Genomic DNA, 14,010 nt, shown 5'->3' on the forward strand with positions numbered 1-14,010 from the left:
ATATATTACATTATGGACTACACTAAGACAGTAATATATTACACATTATGGACTACACTAAGACAGTAATATATTACATTATGGACTACACTAAGACAGTAATATATTACACATTATGGACTACACTAAGACAGTAATATATTACACATTATGGACTACAATAAGACAGTAATATGTTACATTATGGACTACACTAAGACAGTAATATATTACATTATGGACTACACTAAGACAGTAATATATTACACATTATAGACTACACTAAGACAGTAATATATTACACATTACGGACTACACTAAGACAGTAATATATTACACATTATAGACTACACTAAGACAGTAATATATTACATTATGGACTACACTAAGACAGTAATATATTACATTATAGACCACACTAAGACAGTAATATATTACACATTATAGACTACACTAAGACAGTAATATATTACACATTATGGACTACACTAAGACAGTAATATATTACACATTATGGACTACACTAAGACAGTAATATATTACATTATGGACTACACTAAGACAGTAATATATTACATTATGGACTACACTAAGACAGTAATATATTACACATTATGGACTACACTAAGACAGTAATATATTACATTATGGACTACACTAAGACAGTAATATATTACACATTATGGACTACACTAAGACAGTAATATATTACATTATGGACTACACTAAGACAGTAATATATTACATTATGGACTACACTAAGACAGTAATATATTACATTATGGACTACACTAAGACAGTAATATATTACATTATGGACTACACTAAGACAGTAATATATTACACATTATGGACTACACTAAGACAGTAATATATTACATTATGGACTACACTAAGACAGTAATATATTACATTATAGACCACACTAAGACAGTAATATATTACACATTATAGACTACACTAAGACAGTAATATATTACACATTATGGACTACACTAAGACAGTAATATATTACATTATGGACTACACTAAGACAGTAATATATTACATTATGGACTACAATAAGACAGTATATATTACATTATGGACTACACTAAGACAGTAATATATTACATTATGGACTACACTAAGACAGTAATATATTACATTATGGACTACACTAAGACAGTACTATATTACATTATGGACTACACTAAGACAGTAATATATTACATTATGGACTACACTAAGACAGTAATATATTACATTATGGACTACAATAAGACAGTAATATATTACATTATGGACTACACTAAGACAGTAATATATTACATTATGGACTACAATAAGACAGTAATATATTACATTATGGACTACACTAAGACAGTAATATATTACATTATGGACTACACTAAGACAGTAATATATTACACATTATGGACTACAATAAGACAGTATATATTACATTATGGACTACACTAAGACAGTAATATATTACATTATGGACTACACTAAGACAGTAATATATTACACATTATAGACTACAATAAGACAGTAATATATTACATTATGGACTACACTAAGACAGTAATATATTACACATTATAGACTACACTAAGACAGTAATATATTACATTATGGACTACACTAAGACAGTAATAGATTACACATTATGGACTACACTAAGACAGTAATATATTACATTATGGACTACACTAAGACAGTAATAGATTACACATTATAGACTACACTAAGACAGTAATATATTACATTATGGACTACACTAAGACAGTAATAGATTACACATTATAGACTACAATAAGACAGTAATATATGCATTATGGACTACACTAAGACAGTAATATATTACATTATGGACTACAATAAGACAGTAATATATTACACATTATAGACTACACTAAGACAGTAATATATTACACATTACAGACTACACTAAGACAGTAATATATTACACATTATGGACTACACTAAGATAGTAATAAATTACACATTATAGACTACACTAAGATAGTAATATATTACATTATGGACTACACTAAGACAGTAATATATTACATTATGGACTACACTAAGACAGTAATATATTACATTATAGACTACACTAAGACAGTAATATATTACACATTATGGACTACACTAAGACAGTAATATATTACACATTATAGACTACACTAAGACAGTAATATATTACACATTATAGACTACACTAAGACAGTAATATATTACACATTATAGACTACACTAAGACAGTAATATATTACATTATGGACTACACTAAGACAGTAATATATTACATTATGGACTACACTATGACAGTAATATATTACACATTACAGACTACAATAGTGCCTTCATAACATATTTATTGCATAGCCTACTTTACATACATCTCTTATTCCTCTTGCGCTGAGACGTTTTTTTTCTCTAGAAGATAAGAGAGAGAGAGAGAGAGAGAGAGAGAGAGAGAGTAGGGCTCTTTATCGCAGATACAACAGTCCACAGCACTGTCTCTCTGTATAGTACATCATGTCCCGATCTAACTTTGTTTTTAACGAGGTCACGATTCTGGCGCTCTGGAACGCATCGGTATCCAATGGATAAGCAGCTGCAAGACGACACACCCCTTTTTATGCATGAAGTTGGGCACGCCCCCAGCATGGAAACAGCTTCTAGTCGACTCGGCACATTGACCTGTCACAATGCAGGAGACAACTAGGGAAATATCACTGGGATGGAGTATGTTCATTTGGCTACAGAAAGAAAGAAAAGTTATCATCATTTCATAACTGTGTAATTTCCAAAGACCGGAAAGGGATTCATACTCGACGTGTTTACGTGTAGATGTTATTTTGGGATCTAGGATGGCGATTCCATGGAGAAGCCGGTAACATGTATGATGTTTGTTGTTTCCTATTGATAGCATACTGAGACCAAAGCTACCTCCATAATCACATAAAGGGATCAAACCCGACCGAAATCCTTTATACCAGAACATAGTTGTTATATTTGAATGTCACCAACGACGCATCGGTGTTCCGTTTGAAGGGATATGGATCATTTCGCCGCTGAGTGCCTTGTGTCTATGTCCAGTCGGGCTGTCGTTCACCCTAAAGAGAACAGAGAGTTCAAAACAGAGCCAGCCTGCTGTCCAAGGAACGATGGAGAGGACATGGTCAAAGACAACTCCTCTCTTTTCGTGGTGGCGAGGATTCTAGCGGATTTTAACCAGCAGGCACCCACGACCACTAGCGATATTGCCGAGCAGGCAAAAATACCAGAAGGGTGCGTATCGCCAGCTCCAGTCACAGAGGATGGGAATACTGCCACACCTATCCTCGTCAGCCCCGCCGCCGACCTCACACAAAGAGGCAGTAAACGTGTCAGAGGTCGATCCGAGCCGGAATCGCCGCAGAAAAAGCACAAATGTCATTATTCAGGTTGTGAAAAAGTTTACGGGAAGTCGTCCCACCTCAAAGCGCACCTAAGGACACACACAGGTCAGTTCCCTTTAAAAAAAAATACATTCAAATACATTATTTATAGTGATGTTAAACTCCCCATTATTAATTTTGTTCAGTTTCACTAGTAGCCTAGTATTGTGAAGAACTGGGTGTGAATAGGGACGAATAGTGACCCTAAATTGGATGAGAGCCAACGCATTGATGCAATGCACAACGTGTCACACATACGGTCGCTCACGGTGAACTATTCTATTGACCCGTTTGCACATATAAAACGCTTTTAAAAAAACCACATGATCTAACTATTCTGTTAATATGCACTTAACCCTGTAAACAATCCTCTCTGAAACAATGTTAAGAGCTGCAGTGAATGAGAGAGCTGCGTTACATTGTAGCCTTGTCTGTATTTACTGGCCGGTGAATAAGTTGAGCGCGTGGAGAAAACACTCAACTCAATGACCTGCTGTATGGCTGATGTAGAACAGCAGGTGCAGCGAAATGGGATTCATACAACTCAACTATACCACTATGGGCTTTGTTTCAGTTGATAGAAAAACACAAGAAACACCGTGCACATAACAACAACAACATAACGATTTGACTTTTATCAGAAAACGTTTCTGAGAAAGTCAAATCAATTTCTTTACTGTAAACTATAAATCCAATAGGAAAGGATGGATGGAGGGAGAGAAAGAGAGAGAGAGAGATAGACAGAGAGGGTAAAGAGAGAAAGAGTGGGAGAGAGAGAGAGAGATGGTAAGTGTGACTCTAAGCTCTTTGTTTTGCTGTGGGAGGATGTACCACACCCCCTTCACTGGCTCTTCACTAGTTACCACAGCCACAAAGTCATAATTATGGAAAAACCGCGCCTATTTCTGCAATTTATCTTCTTAAAATCGGATTTTAACCCTAACCTTAAATTAAGACAAAAAAAGCTATTTTTGTTTTCATGAATTTTCAAAAATATAGCCAATTTTTCACTTCGTGCTTGTGGTAACTAGTGACAACTCCTTCCCTGCCAACATCAGTTCTCGCTCTCTCTCTCTCTCTCTCTCTCTCTCTCTCTCTCTCTCTCTCTCTCTCTCTCTCTCTCTGTCTCTCTCTCTCTCTCTCTCTCTCAGTCTGTCTCTCTCTCTCTCTCTCTCTCTCTCTCTCTCTCTCAGTCTCTCTCTCTCAGTCTCAGTCTCTCTCTCCCTCTCTCTATCTCTCTCTCTCTCTCTCTCTCGCTCTCTCTCTTTCTCTCTGTTTCTGTTTCTCTCTCTCAGTCTCTCTCTCTCTCTCGGCTCCAGGCCCAGCCCCAGACACACACTCTGCCTGCCTTACAGCCAATCTGTCCAGCAACAGACTCAGCTAGCAGAGCTCAGACACAGGGAGTGTTCCCCATAAGATGCTTCATATCATATCATTAGGTGGGACATATAAACTCCACAAGCGTAATCCATGTTATTACCACGTGATAAAGCAGTGTGCCAGAGCTCAGACACAGGGAGTGTTTCCCATAGGATAAGATGCTTCATGTCATTAAATGGAGAACATAATGTCCTCGATCTGCCATCCTATAGTTTTCTGAGACCCAGCAGTTCATTGTTGTCCTCTCTAATGGTCATGTTGTTTTTCTCCGTGTCCCAGAGGCCATGCATGCCACTGTGTTGGGACTTGTTGTACCTTTGACAGGTACATTCTGGGCTTTTCAATGATATCACGTGTGTGAGGCTTCGTCCTCTTTTCTTCTCTGTTCTTCAAAAAAGCTACCATCACAAATACTATCACAATTACTATCACAAGTACCATCACAATTACTATCACAATTACCATCACCATTACTATCACAATTACCATCACAATTACTATCACAATTACTATCACAATTTCCATCACAATTACTATCACAATTACCATCACCATTACTATCACAATTACCATCACAATTACTATCACAATTACCAGCACAATTACCAGCACAATTACCATCACAATTACCATCACAATTACTATCACAATTACCATCACAATTACTATCACAATTACTATCACAATTACCATCACAAGTACCATCACAATTACTATCACAATTACTATCACAATTGCCATCTCAATTACCATCACAATTACTATCACAATTACCATCACAATTACCAGCACAATTACCATCACAATTACTATCACAATTACTATCACAATTACCATCACAATTACTATCACAATTACCATCTCAATTACCATCACAATTGCCATCTCAATTACCATCACAATTACTATCACAATTACCATCACAATTACTATCACAATTACTATCACAATTACCATCACAATTACTATCACAATTACCATCTCAATTACCATCACAATTGCCATCTCAATTACCATCACAATTACTATCACAATTACCATCACAATTACTATCACAATTACCATCTCAATTACCATCACAATTACTATCACAATTACCATCACAAGTACTATCACAATTACCATCTCAATTACCATCACAATTACTATCACAATTACCATCACAATTACTATCACCAATTACCATCACAATTACTATCACAATTACCATCTCAATTACCATCTCAATTGTCATCACAATTACCATCTCAATTACCATAACAATGACCATCACAATTTCCATCACAATTTGCACATTTTATGGTAAGTGTGTGTAATTGTGTAAATATAATTTTTGTGAGTTTGGTATTCAAATGCTTTCTAACAGGTAAATACTTCAGGAAAAGTTTGGTGAGTTTTCAGTGCAATGTAATCATGTTGTCCCATTTAAATCAGACCTGTCCTCTGTATTTATGTTTTCTACCTACTGACCCAGGTTACAGTAATGTTAAATGTTTCATATTTACTATCAACCGAGACCTAATGGCCACTACAGTACACAAACAAAATAATGACGAAATAACTACCCCACCCCTCCCCACACACAACCCCCCCCCCCCTACCCCTCCCCACACACAACCCCCCCCACCCCTCCCCACACACAACCCCCCCCACCCCTCCCCACACACAACCCCCCCCCACCCCTCCCCACACACAACCCCCCCCACCCCTCCCCACACACAACCCCCCCCCACCCCTCCCCACACACAACCCCCCCCCCACCCCTTCCCACACACAACCCCCCCCACCCCTCCCCACACACAACACCCCCCCCCCCCTCCCCACACACAACCCCCCCCCCCCCCCCCCACCCCTCCCAACACAGATGACTCTGTACCGTGATACCCTGTATATAGCCTCCACATTGACTCTGTACCGTAACACCCTGTAGATAGCCTCCACATTGACTCTGTACCGTAATACCCTGTATATAGCCTCCACAATGACTCTGTACCGTAATACCCTGTATATAGTCTCCACTTTGACTCTGTACCGTAATACCCTGTATATAGCCTCCACATTGACTCTGTACCGTAACAGCCTGTATATAGCCTCCACATTGACTCTGTACCGTAACAGCCTGTATATAGCCTCCATATTGACTCTGTACCGTAATACCCTGTATATAGTCTCCACTTTGACTCTGTACCGTAATACCCTGTATATAGTCTCCATTTTGACTCTGTTCCGTAATACCCTGTATATAGCCTCCACATTGACTCGGTACCGTAATACCCTGTATATAGCCTCCACATTGACTCTGTACCGTAATACCCTGTATATAGCCTCCACATTGACTCTGTACCGGTACCCCCTGTATATAGCCTCCACATTGACTCTGTACCGTAACAGCCTGTATATAGCCTCCATATTGACTCGGTACCGTAATACCCTGTATATAGTCTCCACATTGACTCTGTACCCGTACCCCCTGTATATAGCCTCCACATTGACTCTGTACCGTAATCCCCTGTATATAGCCTCCACATTGACTCTGTACTGGTACCCCCTGTATATAGCCTCCACATTGACTCTGTACCGTAATCCCCTGTATATAGCCTCCACATTGACTCTGTACCCTAATACCCTGTATATAGCCTCCACATTGACTCTGTACCGTAATACCCTGTATATAGCCTCCACATTGACTCTGTACCCTAATACCCTGTATATAGCCTCCACATTGACTCTGTACCCTAATACCCTGTATATAGCCTCCACATTGACTCTGTACCGTAATACCCTGTATATAGCCTCCACATTGACTCTGTACCCTAATACCCTGTATATAGCCTCCACATTGACTCTGTACCGTAATACCCTGTATATAGCCTCCACATTGACTCTGTACCGTAATACCCTGTATATAGCCTCCATATTGACTCGGTACCGTAATACCCTGTATATAGCCCCGCTATTGTTATTTTTACTGCTGCTCTTTAATTTTTGTTACTTTTATCTATTTTTTACTAAGCACTTAATTTTATGAGATGGTATTAAGGGAGAGTATCAGAGATCTGTAGATGGGGTTAGGGTTAGAGGGGAGTATCAGAGATCTGTAGATGGGGTTAGGGTTAGAGGGGAGTATCAGAGATCTGTAGATGGGGTTAGGGTTAGAGGGGAGTATCAGAGATCTGTAGATGGGGTTAGGGTTAGAGGGGAGTATCAGAGATCTGTAGATGGGGTTAGGGTTAGAGGGGAGTAGATGGGGTTAGGGTTAGAGGGTTAGGGTTAGAGGTCAGTATCCGAGATGTGTAGATGGGGTTAGGGTTAGAGGGTTAGGGTTAGAGGGCAGTACCAGAGATGTGTAGATGGGGTTAGGTTTAGAGGGGAGTATCAGAGATGTGTAGATGGATGGGGTTAGAGGGGAGTATCAGAGATGCCCATCCCCTGACCCCATAACTAGTCTAGGAGCCCTGAATAGTCTTAGCCTGCGTCCCAAATGTCTCCCTATTCCCTATTTAGTGCACTACTTTTGACCAGGGCCCATAGGGATATGCACTATAAAAAAACACAGGATGCTATTTGGAACTCAGTCATAGACAGCGTAACACTGACAGCCCATAGAAACACTATACAGATACTATATAGACATATTATTATATTGGACATAGACAGCATAACACTGACAGCCCACAGAAACAATATACAGATACTATATAGACATATTATTATATTGGACATAGACAGCATAACACTGACAGCCCACAGAAACACTATACAGATACTATATAGACATATTATTATATTGGACATAGACAGCATAACACTGACAGCCCACAGAAACACTATACAGATACTATATAGACATATTATTATATTGGACATAGACAGCATAACACTGACAGCCCACAGAAACAATACACTATACAGATATTATATAGACATATTATTATATTGGACATAGACAGCATAACACTGACAGCCCATAGAAACAATATACAGATATTATATAGACATATTATTATATTGGACATAGACAGCATAACACTGACAGCCCACAGAAACAATACACTATACAGATACTATATAGACATATTATTATATTGGACATAGACAGCATAACACTGACAGCCCACAGAAACAATACACTATACAGATACTATATAGACATATTATTATATTGGACATAGACAGCATAACACTGACAGCCCACAGAAACAATACACTATACAGATATTATATAGACATATTATTATATTGGACATAGACAGCATAACACTGACAGCCCATAGAAACAATATACAGATATTATATAGACATATTATTATATTGGACATAGACAGCATAACACTGACAGCCCACAGAAACAATACACTATACAGATACTATATAGACATATTATTATATTGGACATAGACAGCATAACACTGACAGCCCACAGAAACAATACACTATACAGATATTATATAGACATATTATTATATTGGACATAGACAGCATAACACTGACAGCCCATAGAAACAATATACAGATACTATATAGACATATTATTATATTGGACATAGACAGCATAACACTGACAGCCCATAGAAACAATATACAGATATTATATAGACATATTATTATATTGGTGAATGAAATGAGCTGTTATGCAATAATTCATCAGGTTCACAGCTGGAAGGGGTTGGCCTGTTGGCTCTTTTCGTTATTTACATGTAACACGTCTCTACAAGGACTTTATCTTTGATGATCAAAGCCTACCTAGACTTTCAGAAGCCTTTGTAGATTACAACTACAGAAGACAGATGCTCCGTGAACGTTACGCTAGGATTTGCAACAGATACGTTCCTAGATAGATCGATACAAGTGATTCGTTTGGTGTCTCTGGACGGTGACCGAATGATGCAGATGTTCTGTACTCGACTACTAACCCTACCCCCATCCCATCTAACCCTACCCCCTTCCCCTCTAACCCTACCCCCATCCCCTCTAACCCTACCCTACCCCATCCCATCTAAACCTACCCCCATCCCATCTAACCCTACCCCCATCCCCTCTAACCCTACCCCCATCCCCTCTAACCCTACCCCCATCCCATCTAACCCTACCCCCTTCCCCTCTAACCCTACCCCCATCCCCTCTAACCCTACCCTACCCCATCCCATCTAAACCTACCCCCATCCCATCTAACCCTACCCCCATCCCCTCTAACCCTACCCCCATCCCCTCTAACCCTACCCCCATCCCATCTAACCCTACCCCCATCCCCTCTAACCCTACCCCATCCCCTCTAACCCTACCCTACCCCATCCCATCTAAACCTACCCCCATCCCCTCTAACCCTACCCCCATCCCATCTAACCCTACCCCCATCCCCTCTAACCCTACCCCATCCCCTCTAACCCTACCCTACCCCATCCCATCTAAACCTACCCCCATCCCATCTAACCCTACCCCCTTCCCATCTAACCCTACCCCCATCCCCTCTAACCCTACCCCATCCCCTCTAACCCTACCCCCATCCCATCTAACCCTACCCCCATCCCCTCTAACCCTACCCCATCCCCTCTAACCCTACCCCATCCCCTCTAACCCTACCCCCATCCCCTCTAACCCCATCCCCTCTAACCCTACCCCCATCCCCTCTAACCCTAACCCTACCCCCATCCCCTCTAACCCTAACCCTACCCCCATCCCCTCTAACTCTACCCCATCCCCTCTAACCCTAACCCTACCCCCATCCCCTCTAACCCTACCCCCATCCCCTCTAACCCTAACCCTACCCCATCCCATCTAACCCTACCCCCATCCCATCTAACCCTACCCCCATCCCCTCTAACCCTAACCCTACCCCCATCCCCACTAACCCTACCCCCATCCCCTCTAACCCTACCCCCATCCCCTCTAACCCTACCCTACCCTACCCTACCCCATCCCATCTAACCCTACCCCCATCCCCTCTAACCCTACCCCCATCCCCTCTAACCCTAACCCTACCCCCATCCCTACTAACCCTACCCCCATCCCCTCTAACCCCATCCATCTACACATCTCTGATACTCCCCTCTAACCCTAACCCCATCGACACATCTCTGATACTCCCCTCTAACCCTAACCCTATCCATCTACACATCTCTGATACTCCCCTCTAACCCTAACCCAATCCATCTACACATCTCTAATACTCCCCTCTAACCCTAACCCTATCCATCTACACATCTCTGATACTCCCCTCTAACCCTAACCCCATCTACACATCTCTGATACTCCCCTCTAACCCTAACCCCATCCATCTACACATCTCTGATACTCCCCTCTAACCCTAACCCCATCTACACATCTCTGATACTCCCCTCTAACCCTAACCCTATCCATCTACACATCTCTGATACTCCCCTCTAACCCTAACCCCATCTACACATCTCTGTTACTCCCCTCTAACCCTATCCATCTACACATCTCTGTTACTCCCCTCTAACCCTATCCATCTACACATCTCTGTTACTCCCCTCTAACCCTATCCTAGTGCCTGGTTAAATAACGGTTAAATAAAATACAATTAGAAAAACGATCAGATCAGAACATCTGAACAATACTGTAAGGTAAGGATCTCCTGAGCAGAAATTCTCCTGACCTTGGTCCTGAATATCAAGTGAGTCTAGACCTGCAGTCAAAATCCCGAACATAGCACTTTAATGAACAACATTCATATTCTGTGAGTTTGGGTGTGATCTCCTGAAATATAATCCTTCCACTCACTTTGTTATTCTAGTGAGACGACGCTGCACCCACAACACGGGGACAATCAGCCATTTTGTCTAGACTGCTGTGCTGAGCTAGTGTTCTACGTGTGGAGAAGAGAGACTGGTCCTTAAGCTGCTGATAGACAGCAGGGGGCCCATTCATTTTCAATGAAGACTAGACGTGGTTTTGGGGGGGGTGATATTCTATCCAGGCAGAGCGGTCGGGGCGGTGCTCGTGCCGATGACTGCCACTCAAGTGAGGCTGAGAAAATAGAAACCTGTCCTATTTATGCAGCAGTGGTGTCATCGTTGACCAATCACGGGAGACGACGCAGCCTGTTGGGGCGATACGTCGGCTCCGTACGGCCTTTGTCCTCTTTAGCTAGCTGGCTAACGGCTAGCCGTTTACACAGACACGGTTAACAATAGGTTTCACGTTTCAGGGTTTTAATTTGATGTCACCTGCACAGGTACAGTGAAATACTATATACAGGGTCAGTTAATACCATACTATATACAGGGTCAGTTAGTACCATACTATATACAGGGTCAGTTAGTACCATACTATATACAGGGTCAGTTAGTACCATACTATATACAGGGTCAGTTAGTACCATACTATATACAGGGTCAGTTAGTACCATACTATATACAGGGTCAGTTAATACCATACTATATACAGGGTCAGTTAATACCATACTATATACAGGGTCAATTAGTACCATACTATATACAGGGTCAGTTAATACCATACTATATACAGGGTCAGTTAATACCATACTATATACAGGGTCAGTTAATACCATACTATATACAGGGTCAGTTAGTACCATACTATATACAGGGTCAGTACCATACTATATACAGGGTCAGTTAGTACCATACTATATACAGGGTCAGTTAATACCATACTATATACAGGGTCAATTAGTACCATACTATATACAGGGTCAGTTAATACCATACTATATACAGGGTCAGTTAAGACCATACTATATACAGGGTCAGTTAATACCATACTATATACAGGGTCAGTTAATACCATACTATATACAGGGTCAGTTAATACCATACTATATACAGGGTCAGTTAATACCATACAATATACAGGGTCAGTTAATACCAAGCTAACACCATACTATATACAGGGTCAGTTAATACCATACTATATACAGGGTCAGTTAATACCATACTATATACAGGGTCAGTTAATACCATACAATATACAGGGTCAGTTAATACCATACTATATACAGGGTCAGTTAATACCAAGCTAACACCATACTATATACAGGGTCAGTTAATACCATACTATATACAGGGTCAGTTAATACCATAATATATACAGGGTCAGTTAATACCATACTATATACAGGGTCAGTTAATACCATACTATATACAGGGTCAGTTAATACCATACTATATACAGGGTCAGTTAATACCACACTATATACAGGGTTAGTTAATACCATACTATATACAGGGTCAGTTAGTACCATACTATATACAGGGTCAGTTAATACCATACTATATACAGGGTCACTATATACAGGGTCAGTTAGTACCATACTATATACAGGGTCAGTTAGTACCATAATATATACAGGGTCAGTTAATACCATACTATATACAGGGTCAGTTAATACCATACTATATACAGGGTCAGTTAATACCATACTATATACATGGTCAGTTAATACCATACTATATACATGGTCAGTTAATACCATACTATATACAGGGTCAGTTAATACCATACTATATACAGGGTCAGTTAATACCATACTATATACAGGGTCAGTTAATACCATACTATATACAGGGTCAGTGGGTGTGTGTGTGTGTGAGTGTGTGTGTGTGTGAGTGTGTGTGTGTGTGTATGTGTGTGAGTGTGTGTGAGTGTGGGTGTGTGTGTGTGTGTGTGCATAATATGTGTGAGTCAGCAGATTCTATAAATCGTTTTCTAATCAATTTTTTGGATTCATCATTTCTGTTGCACGTTCAGGTAAATATGTTTTTAATGCACGCCTGCGGCGCTGTAGCGAGTCACCTTTCGCACGTAGTGTTTGTTTATGTCGTTGCTATGGTCACCAGTGGCTGTGAAGACACCGGCTGCCTGACTAGATGGACGAGACGCTGCACTCAGTGGGGAACTCTGCCGTATCCCGGTGGGTGTCTGCACACAGGGCTTTATAGTTACCATTAATGGTTAGACTTTTGCCTCTTCATTCTTTATTAACTGTGCTCGTTGTCTCTGAGGAGTTCTTCAGACTATAGAGTTTAAATTATGTGTTGGCAACAGGGTTAGATCTCGTTTCGCTTCAAGTAAACAAGAGAAGTTGAGTGATTTGTGGCAACGTATTGTAGCCTGTCTGCGTGTGTGTGTGTGCATGTGCGTGCGCGTGTATGTGCGTGTGTGTGTGTGTGTGTGTGGGTGCCACGGGTTACGTCAGATACGTGTGCTGCGTTGGTCTGAGGTTAGTGGATGTTGTGTT

The 14,010-nt window shown here is 40.6% G+C and overlaps 1 protein-coding gene across 1 annotated transcript in view; it reads left to right on the forward strand.

The window, feature by feature from the left end:
• The first annotated feature begins 2,536 nt into the window (after positions 1-2,536).
• Positions 2,537-14,010, forward strand: part of LOC110526857 (Krueppel-like factor 13) — a 56,565-nt gene continuing 45,091 nt past the window's right edge. Inside the window, exon 1 of the mRNA XM_036981648.1 lies at positions 2,537-3,476. Coding sequence (XP_036837543.1) covers positions 3,029-3,476 — 448 coding nt within the window. The 5' untranslated portion in view covers positions 2,537-3,028. The remainder of the gene's footprint in view (positions 3,477-14,010) is intronic.

This window comes from Oncorhynchus mykiss, chromosome 6, assembly GCF_013265735.2.
Source record: "Oncorhynchus mykiss isolate Arlee chromosome 6, USDA_OmykA_1.1, whole genome shotgun sequence".
NCBI lineage: Eukaryota > Metazoa > Chordata > Actinopteri > Salmoniformes > Salmonidae > Oncorhynchus > Oncorhynchus mykiss.